General features: G+C 53.8%; 1 protein-coding gene across 3 annotated transcripts; it reads left to right on the forward strand.

Annotated features, from left to right (window-relative positions):
- The first annotated feature begins 711 nt into the window (after window positions 1–711).
- Window positions 712–14,381, forward strand: LOC102457746 (interferon-induced very large GTPase 1-like). Of its 3 annotated transcripts, none has more exons than XM_006134353.4 (6): window positions 712–861; window positions 1,421–1,711; window positions 2,308–2,889; window positions 3,428–3,493; window positions 5,627–5,779; window positions 7,959–14,381. In XM_006134353.4, exons 2-6 carry the CDS (start codon window positions 1,441–1,443, stop codon window positions 12,671–12,673), a joined length of 5,787 nt encoding a protein of 1,928 aa, XP_006134415.2. In that variant the 5' UTR covers window positions 712–861; window positions 1,421–1,440; the 3' UTR covers window positions 12,674–14,381. The 3 variants fall into 3 exon arrangements, with proteins under 3 accessions (XP_006134415.2, XP_006134416.2, XP_014434665.2); XM_006134354.4 differs by having other exon boundaries at window positions 5,648–5,779; window positions 7,959–14,380; XM_014579179.3 differs by having other exon boundaries at window positions 716–861; window positions 1,373–1,711.
- Window positions 14,382–14,620: the final 239 nt, after the last annotated feature.

Consider the following 14,620-nt stretch of genomic DNA (forward strand, 5'->3'; position numbering starts at 1 on the left):
GCCTAGATCCGGCCATGGAGGCTCAGTCCCTCCTCCCAGCATTGGGGAGCCGGCGCTGGCACTACAGCCCCTCACCCAACCCCACCGCACCATGGGGCTGGAGCACCCCAAGCTCTGGTGCGGGAGGGGAATGTGGGGAGCGTCTCTGCTTCTCCGAGGGGGCCCATGTCGCAGAGAGGTTGGTTGGGTTTCTTTGCCTCTCGCTTGTGTGCAGCCCCCGGCTGATTTGCCTGTGGGTCAGCGCCCCCCCCCCCACCCAGCAAAGTTCCCCACCTCTTGACCCTGCCAATCCCACAAGAAAGAGAGAGATTCCCCGCTCCCCCGAAAAGTGAGTTCAAATCCCCTCCATGGAATTCAGAGAGGTTGGTTGGGTTTCTTTGCCTCTCGCTTGTGTGCAGCCCCCGGCTGATTTGCCTGTGGGTCAGCGCCCCCCACCCAACAAAGGTCCCCACCTCTTCATCCTGCCAATCCCGCAAGAAAGAGAGATCCCCCTCCCCTGGGGGCTGTTTTGAACGGCGCTACAAAGTTCGCGATTTCCCACGCTCGGGGGTAGGAGGTTTCCTGTTGGCTTCCCACCGTCTGCCCCCGCCCCACCCCCCCATCTGAGCTCCCCTGCGACCCAACACCTTGCCCCCGTCCTGCTGCAGGGCTCTGAGCCCCCCGGAGAGGGGACCCCGCCCTGCTGCAAAGGGGAGGGCCCAGCCAAGAGGCTGGCTGCGGGCCCGGGCCCGGTTTCACTTTCGATTCCCTGGCGCGGCTTCCCCCAAGCGCCTCGTCGCCAGCCGGGTGCGGTCCGCTGCTGCGGGGAAGGGGTCGCGCCTTTCCCTGGGCTGTGAGCGCCCTCCGGCCGTGCCCGCTGGGGTGAGATGAGCGGGGGGTTGTGGGGTGCGGAGGGAGACGAGCGTCTTGAAAATGTTCCAAACCAGCCTCCTCCTGCAGGGCTGTCCCAGTGCCCCAGTTCGGCGCTAGGGGGCGCTGTGGGGCAATGCCCAGTAGGGGTCGCTTTCCCCAGGTAGCCAAGGCTGGCCCAATGCTCCAGGGCGCCGCTAGGGGGCGCTGTGGGGCAGTGAGGGAGCAGGGCTCAGCAGCAGGGCTCTCCCTGGGAGGCAGGACTGGCCAGTGCACTAGGGCAGCACTAGGGGGCGCTGTGGGGCAGAAAGAGGGCAGGGCTCAGCAGGGGGCGCTCTTCCCTGGCAGGCAGGGCTGGTTACAGTGCTCCAGGGCGGCGCTAGGGGGCGCTGTGGGGCGGTGAGGGGGCAGGGCTCAGCAGGGGGCGCTCTTCCCTGCTGGGGAAGGCTGCAGTGCCCCAGGGCTGCGCTAGGGGGCGCTGCGCTGGGCTGCAGGGGATGAATTGTATGGGTTTTTTTTTCAGGAATTACAAACACAATGTAAAGTCATTTCTCTCCCGCTCCCTTGCCAGCCCCAAGGAGCTGAGCCCCGATGGCCTTTGAGACGATCCGCCGGGGACGGGAGCGACTCATCACCCTCCTGCTGCCAACCCCCGACCTCGTCTTGGACGAAGCGGCCTCGCTGGGGCTAGTCACCGAGGAGGAGTACGAGGCCTTGGAGAAGATCTCGGAGCCCAGGGAGCGGATCCGCCGGCTGCTGATAAAGATCCAGAGGAAGGGGGAGTGCGGCTGTGAGCAGTTCCTGGCATGTCTGCAGATCCTCTTCCCCGACTTCCCGCCGGATTTACAGCCCCCGGCACGCCGTGAGTGGGGCCTTTCTCAGTGATTAGCGGGATTCTGTGTGAGAGACCAGATGGAGTCAGGAGACGCTGCCAAGTCACTACGTACTGGGGATGGGTTGGACCTATTAGAAAGGGACTGGGGCGGGGTCAGGCTCTCCTGGGTGAGACGCTCCAATGGGTGTCACATTCCTAGAAACCTGAGGATTTATTCCTGTATCCCCCTGTAGTACATAAGAACGACCAGACGGGGTCAGACCAAAGGTCCATCCAGCCCAGTATCCTATCTGCCCCCAGTGGCCAATGCCAGGTGCCCCAGAGAAATGACCCCTCTCCTGTCACCCACTTCCAGCCTCTGACAAACAGAGGCTGGGGCCACCATCCCTACCCGACGTGGCTAATAGCCATTGATAGACCTAACCTCCATGAATCCATCTAGCTCATTTTTTAACCCTGTTAAAGTCCTGGTTGTCACAGCCTCCTCTAGCAAGGAGTTCCACAGATTGACGGTGGCTGGCCCCCAAGACACCTCGCCCTTCTCTCTGGACCAGGGCAGTGCCTGGAATTGTGAAGAAATCTGTCAGGCGCTGAGATGGCATCTCTTTGTTTTCCCTGTGCAGAGGGTGTAACACAGACAAACGAAGCAGAGAATCCAGAAGGTAGCGAGTCCTCCAAGAAGACTGCACAAGAAAATTTAGAAGCTGATGTAACCTCATGGAGAAAGGATCCAGAAAATCCAGAAGGCGGCGAGTCCTGCGAGAAAACTGGACAAGAAAATCTAGAAGCTGCTTTAACCTCAGGGAGGAATGATCCAGAAAATCCAAACGTTGGGGAGTCCTCCGAGAAAGCTGGACAAGAAAATCTAGAAGCGGCTTTGACCTTAGGGAGGAATGATCCAGCAGATCCAGAAAGTGCTGTACCGCATGAGGAGAATGACCGTGGGAATGCAAAACCAGAAGATGCCATGTTCTCAGAGAAGAACGATCCAGAAAAGATGGAAGAACCTAAGATGCCGGGAGACGTGTTGTCATCTGGGGAGAGACCAGTGACACCAACTTCTACCACATCTCTAATGAAGAGCAGATCAGAAACCCTGGAAGCTGCTTTGCCCTCCAAGAAGATTGATCCTGAGAGTCCAGGAGGTGCCAGGCCTTCAGAGAAGGATACAGTTGCGGTGTCCTGCGAGGGAGCTGATGCTGAAGGTACAGGATGGGTCTCTAGATTTGCCCTGGAGGGCAGTCCTTAAGAAGTATTTATGGTGGCTGGGCACTGAGCACAGGATCCTGGGCGGGTTCTCCCTGGGGCTGTATGGCGAGGGACAGAGGGAAAGCGGGGCTCGATTTCACATGTAGGAAGGGTCTAATGCCCGAGTGCTTGGACCCCTTGTCAGAGCGGAAGGTGCTCGTGGATTGCTTGTGGACATCCAGGGGGAGGAGCGGTGGTGCTTTCAGCACCCTGGAGCTCTATGGATTAACAGGTTCACTCAACCACGAACCCCACCTCAGACAGCTTAGTGCCTGGATCTCCATTTCAGCAGCTCCCGCTACAAACTCGGCTCCTCTCTTTTAATCGGGGCGAAGGTAGAATTCCAGGGAGCCTGGAGTTCTCCAAGGGGTTTATGAGATGGAGCAAGACTCGAAGGTCACCTCTTGGAAACCCTCGGCTAGACAACATGGATGTACAGGCTCCTCCCCTCCGTGAACGTGAACTTAAGCGATTTTCACTTGTGTTGCTTTGCAGGGTCTGGAAATCACCCCTGTTGTGGAGAAGAAGGGACGAGCGCAGCAGTAAAAGGGAACTTGGAAGGTAGGGGCTCTGCCATTGTGTTAGACCTGAGCACGTAGGTGAGACCCGCCAGCCAGACCCCGGGTAGGACTTCTCTGTCGTAACTCAGAGCCCATCACCAGCGGGTGGAGCTATTTGCTCCTGGCCCTTCCCTTTTGGGCTACATGCCGCCGTACGCAGCCTCCTATTCCCATCCCCCTCCATGCACTTGTCAAGGCTGTTGGGTTTTTTGGCCCCATTGCTCCCTTTGGAAGGCTGATCCAGAACGACCCTGCTCTGATCGTTACAAATCTTTGTCTCCTCTCAAACCCGCACCTGTTGACGGCCCATTTATATCACGTTTGTTCTCGTCGATATTTGTGCTGATCTTCAATAACGTCTGTTGGGTATACAGCGTTACTCCATCTTCCCCTCTCCTTCCTATTTTAAGAGGGATAAGGGATCTTTCGGAAAAGGCTTTATTTTCCGAAAGATCCGCGTCTAGACTGGCACTTTCTTCCGGCAAAGCTCCAAGCTGAAAAAAAGCGGCAGCCATTTTTATGCTAATGAAGCGGGGGAGATTTAAATCCCCGCTTCATTAGCAATTGCGATACGTCTAATTTGCATCCCTTTTATGAAAAAGGGATGCAATCTAGATGTAGCCCTGGTGTTTATCCCGCTGCTGTGTGTATGGAGAGCAACCAGATCTCCCCTCGGACTTCTTGTGAAGTCAGGCGAGCTCTTTGGATCTCCTCTCACAGAGTAGGTTTTCCATTCTTCAGATCACCCCGCAGCCCTGCTCTGCCCCGTCCCAGTTCGAATTCATCTGCCGTAGACCCGGCAGACCAGATGGCACATAGGAGTCCACATGAGGTCTCACCCTAAGGACATCAGAACGGGCACACTGGGTCAGACCAAGGGTCCATCTATCCCACGGTCCTGTCTTCCAACAGTGGCCAATACCAGGTGCCCCAGAGGGAGGGAACAGAACAGGGAACCATCAAGTGATCCCTCTCCGGACACCCATTCCCAGCCTCTGACAGAGGCTCAAGACACAATCCCTCCCCATTCTGGTCAATAGCCATTGATGGACCTAACTTCCATGAAGGCATCTAGCTCTTTTTGGAACCCTGTTACAGTCCGGGCTTGTGAAATGGCAGCAACACCTGCCTGTCTGTGCTGGAAATAGTGCCCTGATGCACCTTAGATCTACGTGAGTCTCTTTCATGACCACATCCTATTGATGGTGCATAGCCATGCTGTGATCGATCAATACACCCAGGTCTTTCTCCTCTGTCCCTTCCAACTGGTAAGAAGTCCCCAGTTTATAGCAAAAATGCTTACTAGCCCCTAAGTGCATGACCGTGCGCTTTGCACTATTAAATATCTATTACTCCCATGTTCAAAGTCTTCCAGATCTTCTTCTACAAGATTCCAGTCCTCTCCCTTGTCCCTCCACACCATCAGCCCGATCCCCCCCAAGCTCAGCCCAATCACCGAAGCTGTAGGAGCCTTAGCAAGATCTCCCAATGTTGTCTTCCCTGCACATTAACACATCCCACTTTCTGTGCCATGGTCACTGATAAAAATGTTTGGTCCCTAGAGCGGGGTGGCCAACCCGTTAAAGGCAAAAAGCCACAATAGTTGGGGATATCGCGCAAAGAGCCGAGGGGAAAAAAGTTTTTGAGCAAAAAAACCGGAAAGCCCCAGCTGCATTTGGTTGAGAGAAAAAAAAAGGCTGCCCCTTTAAACAAAACTCTGGGTGGCTTTTTGGCCACATCAGGCTCCTGTTGGCCGGCGCCATCTTATCGGTGCCATTTTGCTTCAACGCGCCGGACGGTGAGCACAGGGGACAGGGGGCCGTTTTTAGGGGCAAAGGGGCAGCTTCGCGAGCCACAGGCTTCACAAGCCGCAATTAAAGGGGGAAGAGTCACATCCAGCTCAGAAGGCACGGGTTGGCCAGGCCTGCCCTGGAGTGATCCCGGAGGAGCTCCATTCGTAACCTCCGACCTGATGGTTTCGTATGTCTGCTTTTGTAAGCAAGTGGTTTTGAAGTGAGGTGACACTGGTGGAATGCCAGGTGCGTCAGACACTTGACGGGTACAATCGTCTGCCCCAGCTGAGAAACACTCCTCTAGGGTATCTGAGCAGGCTTCTCTTCTGGAGCCACTCTAGACTCGGATGTCTCCATGTCAGAGAGCAGGCCCCAGACCCCAGAAGTTGCCATGGTGATGGAGAGGAGCGGAGCTGAGACACCAGAAGATTCTGCATCGGTGGGCAGGAGCGGAGCTGAGACACCGGAGACCTCTCCCAGCAAAGTTCCCGGAGGTAGAGTCCAGACAACATCTCTCCCCGCCCTCCCCACAGTCTCTCTCCCAGCGCAAGTCCCCCAGCCCTGAGTTGGCCACAGGGGAAGTCAATAAGGGTCCCCCACGTTTCTGTGGTTGGATAGAAGAACGTCCCTATCTCTTCTGCGGGCCATGCCTTGCAGAGGTTATGTCTAGACTACATCCCTCTCTCGAAAAAGGGATGTAAATTAGATTGAAATGGCAAAGGAAGCTGGGATTTGAATCTCCTGCGCTTCATTTGCATAATGGCGGCCGCACATTCTTTCGAAAACGGGCATTTCGAAAGTGAAACCGCTGTCTAGACTCCTCATTTTTGAGGGGTACAGGATCGTTCAAAAAAGGAGGTTTTTTCTGAACGAACCATGTCTAGACAGCGGTTTCACTTTTGAAATACCCGTTTTCAAAAACGCGCAGCCGCCACTATGCAAATGAAGTTCAGGAAATTCAAATCTCGGCTTCATTTGCAATTTTGATGTGTCTAATTTACATCCCTCTTTTGAAAGAGGGATGTAGTTTAGACATACCCAGAGTGTCCATTCACGAAACGTGGAAGATGCTGGGGTTGTTTTGCAAATACTACTTGTCGAGCTGACTGGAGAACAGAAAATGGTTTTGGGGCAGATTCTGAGTTTTTGAAATTTTGGGTTTTACCCCTCCCCATCTGGAACTAACACCCCCAAATCCTCCAGAAATGAAAATTGGGGGGTGGGTGGGAGAAGACATTATTTCTGAGCCAGTGGGAACGCATGTGGCCCAACCGTGAGTAGGGATGTTAAATTTAGTTGAATCAACTAATCGACTAGTCAATGGGATTCCCATTGATTAGTCAATAAAGCAGGGGAGCCCCAGAGGGGTTAGCTCTTCTCCCTGGGAGCTAACCCCACTGCAGCTCTGCCTTTTAAATGTATTAAGAGGTTGCAGACTCTTCATACATTTTAAAAGCAAAAGTGCAGCATTTGGGGCCAGGCACGAACTGGGAATCAGCCGATTCCCAGCTTGTGCCAGGTCCCTGCTGTCCCTCTGCCTCTCCTGCCCCCACGGAGACAGTGCTGGAGGGAACCAGCTTTTAAGCCTGCTCCCCCTAGCACCGACTCCTGGTCATTCCCCCCTGCAGCAAGGAGGGAGAAGTGACTAGTGGACGGACTAGTCAATTAGTCACATCCCGAATTGTGAGATACCCTGCTGTTTCCAGCCATGGTTGCCTAGCAACTCAATGAGCACGGCTGGGCTCAATAAACTTGCCCTGAGGCCATGTCTACACTTACCAGCCAATCAACACTACAGCAATCCCTGCAGCGGTGTCGATTGAGTGGGTCTAGGGAAGGCACGCTAAATTGATAACAGAGCACTCTCCGGTTGGCTCCAGTACTCCGGCTTCCTGAGAAGTCAGAAGTTGGTGGGAGAACATCTATCGACATGGGGCGGGGTGGACACCGCTGTAGGTTGACCGAAGCTCTGTCTGCTTCAGTTACATTATTCCCATAGCTGGCGTAGCACAACTGAGAATGACTTGCCTCAGTAATGTAGACAAGACTGCGCTCCCTGACAGACGGACCCACAAGTCCCTATTTAAGCCAGGTAGCCACAGCAGCAGCCACAGCATCGACTCAATGCGTTCCTCATCCACAGCCCCACCAGACCTACTCCCGCCCAGCCCTTCCTCAGTCACATGGCTGCTCCACTCCTGCCCTGAACCCCTGGCTCTAATCCCCGGCTGGCTTCTTAACCGTGTGTCCGCTTCTGCCCTTCTGCTCCACTATGACCAGTAGGCCAGACTGCTGCCCCAAGTCTTGGTCACACCATCTACACCTCAGTGTGGGACATCCAGTCCCAGAAGTGAGGGGGTCTTGGTAAAGGGAAGCATTCCTCAGAATTAGCAGAGGCAAAGGGGCGTGAGTGGATAGCTGGGTTAGTCACCTCCGTTGTGATGGTGCTTGGAACGGCTGGTGCCTGTCCCCGCACTCACACGCTGGTCTCGGTTCCCGGTGGTGAGGACCAGGAATCGCCGCCGAGGCCAGTAGCTGTTCACCTGTCTGGAAGCGTGAGGAGACTCCGCTCCAGCAGGGTGAGGGCTTTAGGTCTAAATCCTGGGAAAAGAGAGACCGAGAGGAAGCTGTGACCCCATCCCAAGTGGTGACGCCTTCATTTCCCACCTGCAGGGAGAAGAGCTTTGAAGACCGTCCTGTCCAAGCTGAAACTCAGGAAGTTCAGAAGCCGGAAGCTGAGGCTGAGGGATCTCCTGGAAATCAGCCCGGAGAGCCTGAAGGATTGGACTCCTCATGCCTTGGTAGATTTGCCTTGGCACTTCCTGAGGAAGCTCATGGCTCTGAACGGGACAGCCAGAAGCACAAGCTTTGGGCAGGGGGCATCTGACGAGGACACAAGTGAGGACGAGGAGGGTGGGGTGAGAGGGGACGTGTTCTCTCTGAGGGAAGATGACTCTACGGTTTCTCTGCACCCCCTGGACGTTCTCTGCGCCGTGCTGCTTTGCTCAGACAGTTTCCTGCAGCAGGAGATCCTGTCCAAAATGTCCATGTGCCAGTTTGCCCTGCCTCTGCTGCTGCCCGCCCTCGACTCCCCCAGGTGCACCCTGCTGCTGTGGGCCATGCGGGACATTGTGAGGAGGTGGCGGCCGCACTCCCTGGCAGAGAGCCGAGGGTTCAGGGAGGAGAGCCTGGTGCTCACCCCAATGCCAACCGTCTCCTTTGTGCGGCTGGGCAGCTGCCGCTTCTCCAAGTCCCAGCTCCTCAACGAGGTTCTCAGCCCCGCCCAGCAGCACCACGACTTCTTTGTGCATCGGGACATGGAGTCTGGGAATGTCCCACGGGAAATCGCCGACGGGCTGGTCGAGATTGCCTGGTACTTCCCTGCCGGGCAAGAGAATTTGGATCTTTTCCCCGAGCCCGTTGCGGTTACAAACCTGCGCGGGGACATCGAGTCACACTGGCTGCAGTTCAGCTTTTTAACAGAGATCTCGTCAGCGGTGTTCATCATCACTGAGAGCATCAGTGAGAGAGAATACGCCCTGTTCTCCTCACTGCAGGGATCTACCACTCAGTACTACTTCATCCTTAACAATCAAGGTCAGAATACCGAAGAGACATTGGCCCTTCTCAATAAATTAGCCCTGCTGCTGGACATGAACAAATCGCAACTTCTTGTGAAACAGAAGAGCAACAGCGCGGAGCTGGTGAGAAAACTACGATCCACCCTGCGGGGCATCATCAGCTCCTCTCCCAAGACCACAAGCACCCGAGACATGGCCGGGACAGCCCGGGAGCTCGGCATCCAGGTGGATGAAGACGGTGGAGCCTATCGGACAGCACTGGAGCACGTTGAAGAAATCACTGCGGAAATCCAGGACGTGGCAAAGTACAAGAAGGACGTGCTGAGGCTCCAAGGGGATCTGTGGAGGAACTTGGCCAAAGTGGAGAAAGAGCTGTGCCGCATGAAAGACCAACGGGATGTCCCTCCAGAAGACTACCGGTCCCAGCTGAGAGAGCGGTGGTTGGAGCTACGCAGGCAGCAGAATCAGTGTGACCTCACCAGCGGGATGGTGAAATTTATTAGCGGGATAGGACAACTGGGTCCAGCCGAGAAACATCACTTCCTGAAATGGATGAAGTTCCACCTGGACGGCATTGCCCGGGGGAACCTCTCTAGGCTCCGGGCTGAGTACAGAGAGAAATGTCACGCTCTAGGGGACGATGCCCAACAGTTGGCAGAACTAGATGGACTCATCTCGGCCAGCTCCCTAGGGCTGGAGCATTTCATGCGTGAGCTGGGGCAATTTTACGAGGCCGAATGGTCGATGGTCAAAGAAGCGAAGATGGGGAACAACCAAAGACAATTCACCTGCCTCCCCGGCATCGCGGCTGAGCTGATGCTGGAAGGGTTTCCCATGGAGCTGATCGATGGAGATGCCTCCAACATCCCCCTGCAGTGGGTGACCGACGTTCTGACTCAGCTCCATGCCAAGCTGGGGGGAAGGTCCAGGATGCTGGTTCTAACAGTGCTGGGAGTGCAGAGCACTGGGAAATCCACCCTCCTCAACACCATGTTCGGCCTGCAGTTCGCAGTGAGCAGCGGCCGATGTACGCGAGGAGCCTTCATGTCGCTCATCAAAGTAGCAGAGACCTTTCAGCAGGACCTGGGCTGTGATTTCCTTCTGGTGATAGACACAGAAGGCTTGAAAGCCCCCGAACTGGCCAAGCTCGAGGACAGCTATGAACACGACAACGAGCTGGCCACGTTAGTGATAGGACTGAGCGACATCACCATCGTTAACATGGCCATGGAGAATGCCACGGAAATGAAGGATGTTCTGCAAATCGTGGTCCATGCCTTCCTCAGGATGGAGCAAATCGGGCACAAACCCAACTGCCAGTTTGTGCATCAGAACGTCAGTGATGTGTCTGCGCATGAGCAGAACATGAGGGACCGGAAACACCTCCTGGAGCAGCTGGATGAAATGACCAGAGCTGCCGCCAGGATGGAAAAGCAAAGCAGGGAGATGAAATTTTCCGACATCATGGACTATGACCCAGAGAAACACAGTTGGTACATCCCTGGGCTGTGGCATGGAGTCCCGCCCATGGCCCCAGTGAATATGGGGTACAGTGAGAGCGTGAGGGAGCTGAAGAAATACCTGTGTGAATTCATGAGACACCGATCACCTCACAGACCCCCCAAGGACATTCCCCAGTTCATCGAGTGGTTGGGCAGCCTCTGGAACGCCGTGAAACATGAGAACTTCATCTTCAGTTTCAGAAACAGCCTGGTGGCCGAGGCCTACACCCAGCTGTCTGTGAAGTTCTCAGAGTGGGAGTGGGAATTCCGCAAGGAGATGCATCTCTGGATATCCAAGGTAGAAACCACCATCCAGAACCAATCCCCAGACAACCTGGGTCCAGGCACCTTTGAGAAGCTAAGGCTGGAAGTTCACCAGCTGCTGCATGATGGGGAGCAAAAGATGCTGCAAAATCTTCAGACCTACTTTGAGAGTGGAGCCGGGAACCTGCACCTGGTAGAGAAATACAGAGAAGATTTTCTTCGGAGCACGACATTTCTCCGGCACGAACTGGAAAGCTATCTTCTCTGCAAGTCCGAAGAGGCCATTCGTATCCAAAAAGGTCGGAGCAAGATAGACCATCTGCAGGCCAGGTACATGAAAACCATTGAAGGGAAGGTGGATGGGCTCTTGCGGCAGTGCAGGGAGAGGGAGAAAGAGCTAAACGAAAAGGAACTGAAAAAGGAATTTGCCAAGATGTGGAAGGAAACCATAGCAGAGCTGCCACTGGAGAGCTTACCCCTACGCCAAATCCACAAAGACATCCACTACCACCTGTGCAAGGACCTGGAGAACAGAGGGAGTTTGGTCAAGCAAGTGCTCCATCAAGCCCAGAGCTTGCTCAGCTACCGAAACAAACCTTTCCGCATCAAGAAGGAATATCTAGACTTGGTGTGGTACAAAGCAGCGATGGAGTTTATAACCCAGCAATGTTCACGTGAACTCGAAGAGTTCGCCAAGTCCCTGGTGGAGGAATGTAGGAGGTACATTGGGCAGAAGGTCCAATCTGGTGGGGATTACGACCAGACTTACTGCGGGGAGCTGCTGTGGATCATCAATGACATGCTCCAGCAGAAGATCGGGGGAAACATTCGCACCAGCGCGTCCTTCGAAGTCGACTTGAAGCTTCACATCCTTGGGGAGGCAGCCAGCGCCTTCCAGCAGATGCACGAAGATTTCCTCAAGAAGAACGACCCTCAGCGCCGCCTGGAAGAGCTGAGACCTCAGTATTTCTCCACCTTCAGAGACCTTTACTACGAGAAAGATGCCTGCCAGAAGAGGGCTTTTGATTTCTGTGACCAATGTCTGAGACCTGCCTTGTGGGACTATATGAAAAAGAGGCTGGGGATTGAGATAGTGGACGACTTTCTCAGCAGCAGAGAGTCCATCGAGTACGGCAGCCGGAGCTTTTTCCAGTTCACCGTGCAGAAGAAACTGCTGGAGGAGATGAACTTCGATAATTATGTGAAATACATTGTTGACTATGAAGGGTTTGTCAAATCCTGGATCCAGACACGCCTCTTTGATCACTACAGAGAGACCAGAGGTTTGGGGGATCTGGAGAGAGCGGTTCTAGCCACAATAATGAAGAAAGTCCAGGATGCTCTGGAGAGCTCTGAATGCAAAGAAGCCCTCACCGTCTCTGAGTTCTTGGACCACTTTTGCCAAGCGATGTGCAAGGAGCTGGTGATCTCCAAGGACAGTTTGGAGGTGATCCTCTTCATGAACACAGCTAGCGTTGGACAGTTCTTGGCCGATATCCAGGCCTTCCTCCCCCAGGTGGAAGAAAGCGTCCTCTCGGGGTGGGAAGAACTAGCAGGGGACATGGTCTTCACGCAGCTCCAGTTTCAGCCCCAGGATGAGATTTTCAAGCGCGTGTTCGGCTGCGGGAAGCAGTGTCCATTCTGCAAAGTCCCCTGCGAAGCAGGTGGGAGCGACCACAAGGAGCATTTTGCATCAGTGCATCGGCCGCAAGGGCTGGGGAGGTTCAGGGAGGAGATAAGTAAAAGGCTTGTGTATTCTTTATGCTCCTCTGATGTGGTTTCTGGCAACTCATTCAGAAGCCTGTTCACAGCCTTCCAGTGGCAACCCTACAAAGATTATCGCCGATTCTTCCCCACCTGGCGCATCCAGCCGGACCCCAGCATCAGTGCCTCGGATTACTGGAAGTTCATATTCAGAAAGTTCAATTCCCAGTTTGCCAGGGAGTACGACGCCTTGCCTGCCAATCTCCCGCCGGATTGGAAAAAATTAACCAAGGAGCAGGCTCTGCAGAGCATCCGAGAGGCCTTTAACATGGAATAGGGGCTCTGTGTTACGGCGCAGTCTTTCATTCCATAACAAGGCACCGTCAATCTTAATCCTGCTGTCTTGTAGCTTCCCATGGCTTGATTTGCCACCTGAAAGGACATCCCTTCTTCGTGTGTAATTGCCTTGGTTAAAACAAAATTAAATTGAAAAGAAAGCAGCTCCTTTGTGTGACATCGTATCGGCACTTCCACGGCTCCTCAGCAGGGCTGCGACCTTTAGACACCCCGCACACACCTCTGCCAGTTAATCTGAGTAACCAATAGCAGTTGTAGGTTGTTCTCCTCCATGGCGACCAGCCACCACAAGTAAGTGAGGGACGTACTTTGCCATTGGGTTCTTATTTGCAGACAGCAGAGGACTGGGGAAACTCAGGACTTCTGGGATCGTTCCCTGGTTCTGTGGGAAGAATGCCTTAGCGGTCATGTCATAGACCCCTCTGTGCATCCATCACCCCCAGCTCAACCTCTTCTGACCAATCCCTTCCAATAAGTCTGCACCAATCCTGGTCTCCTCCTTCGTTACACATTCCAATCCCCAACTGAAAACAGCATCATCATAGGACAGACAATTATTGCTATGGGGGATGCTACCAGCTGTGCCTATAATATATGTCTACCCTGGGCTTCTTCCCACGGTGAGGCAGAAATATGGCAGAGACATTTCCCTGATGGTAGGTTGGTGGGGTCTATAAAATCCTGGCTGATGTGGAGAAATTAAGAACAAGTTATTTATTTGTTCCCAAAACATAACTAGAGGTCACCACATGAAATTAATGGGAAGCAGGTTTAAAACAAACAAAAAATATTTTTTCCACACGATGCAGAGTCAGCCTGTGGAACTCCTCGCCAGATGATGCTGTGAAGGTCAGAACTATCACAGAGTTAAAAAATAACGAGATAAATTTATAGAGGACAGGTCCATCAATAGCTATTAGCCAGGATGGTGGCCCTATACTCTGTCAGAGGCTGGGAATGGGTGACAGGGAGGGATAATTTGATGGTTCCCTGTTCTGTTCAGCTCCTTTGGGGCACCTAGCATTGGGCACTGTCAGCAGAAAGGATACTGGGCTACATGGGCTTTTGGTGTGGCCCAGTATGGCCATTCTTAACTTCTTGTGGTTTATAACATTTCCTAGGTGTCTTCTGGGACATATCTAGAGACCTTCCCACGTTGACCCTGGTGGTCCACGAGCCACCTCCTGCTGAAATCTGGATCTTCCATTGGGCGGGTCATTGGCTGGCCATGAAGGGGCCAAGCTAGAATGGTGGGGAGCGTTCATAAAAGTTTTCCTGGCATATTCAGCTCTGAGGGTGCGTCTAGACTACAGGCTTTAGTTGACAAAGCTTCTGTTGACAAAGAGCATCTAGACGACATCCAGTTCTGTCGACAAAGCAAGCCACTTTGTCGACATGACAGTGTGGATGCAAAGGACAGCATAGATGCAATAACGCCTTCTGTCGACAGAACTCTGTCGACAAAAGGCGTTATTGCTTGTAGAATGAGGTTTACAGCCGTTGACAAACCTGCTGAGTTCTGTCGACGTTGTGTCGACAGAACTCAGCGGCAGTGTAGACGCAGGTATAGTTTTGTCGACAAAAGTCCACTTTTGTCAACAAAACCCTATAGTCTAGACACACCCTGAGGGTACGTCTAGACTACATGCCTCTGTCGCCAGAGAAAAACAAAAACCGTCATGCCGATCAGCTGTTTGTCGGCACAACACGGTAGTCTGGATATGCGGGGGTCGACATCAAAGGCATTTGTTGACCTCCTAGGTAAACCTCATCCCAGGAGGCATAACGGGGAGGTCGACAAATGCCTTTGATGTCGACCCCCGTGCGTCCAGACTACCGTGCTGTGCCGACAAACAGCTGATTGGCACAGCGGCGGCAGCCATTTAAATTTAAATTAAGCGGCGATTATTTAAATCACCGCTTCATT

This window comes from Pelodiscus sinensis, chromosome 4 (assembly GCF_049634645.1).
Source record: "Pelodiscus sinensis isolate JC-2024 chromosome 4, ASM4963464v1, whole genome shotgun sequence".
Taxonomy (NCBI): Eukaryota; Metazoa; Chordata; order Testudines; family Trionychidae; genus Pelodiscus; species Pelodiscus sinensis.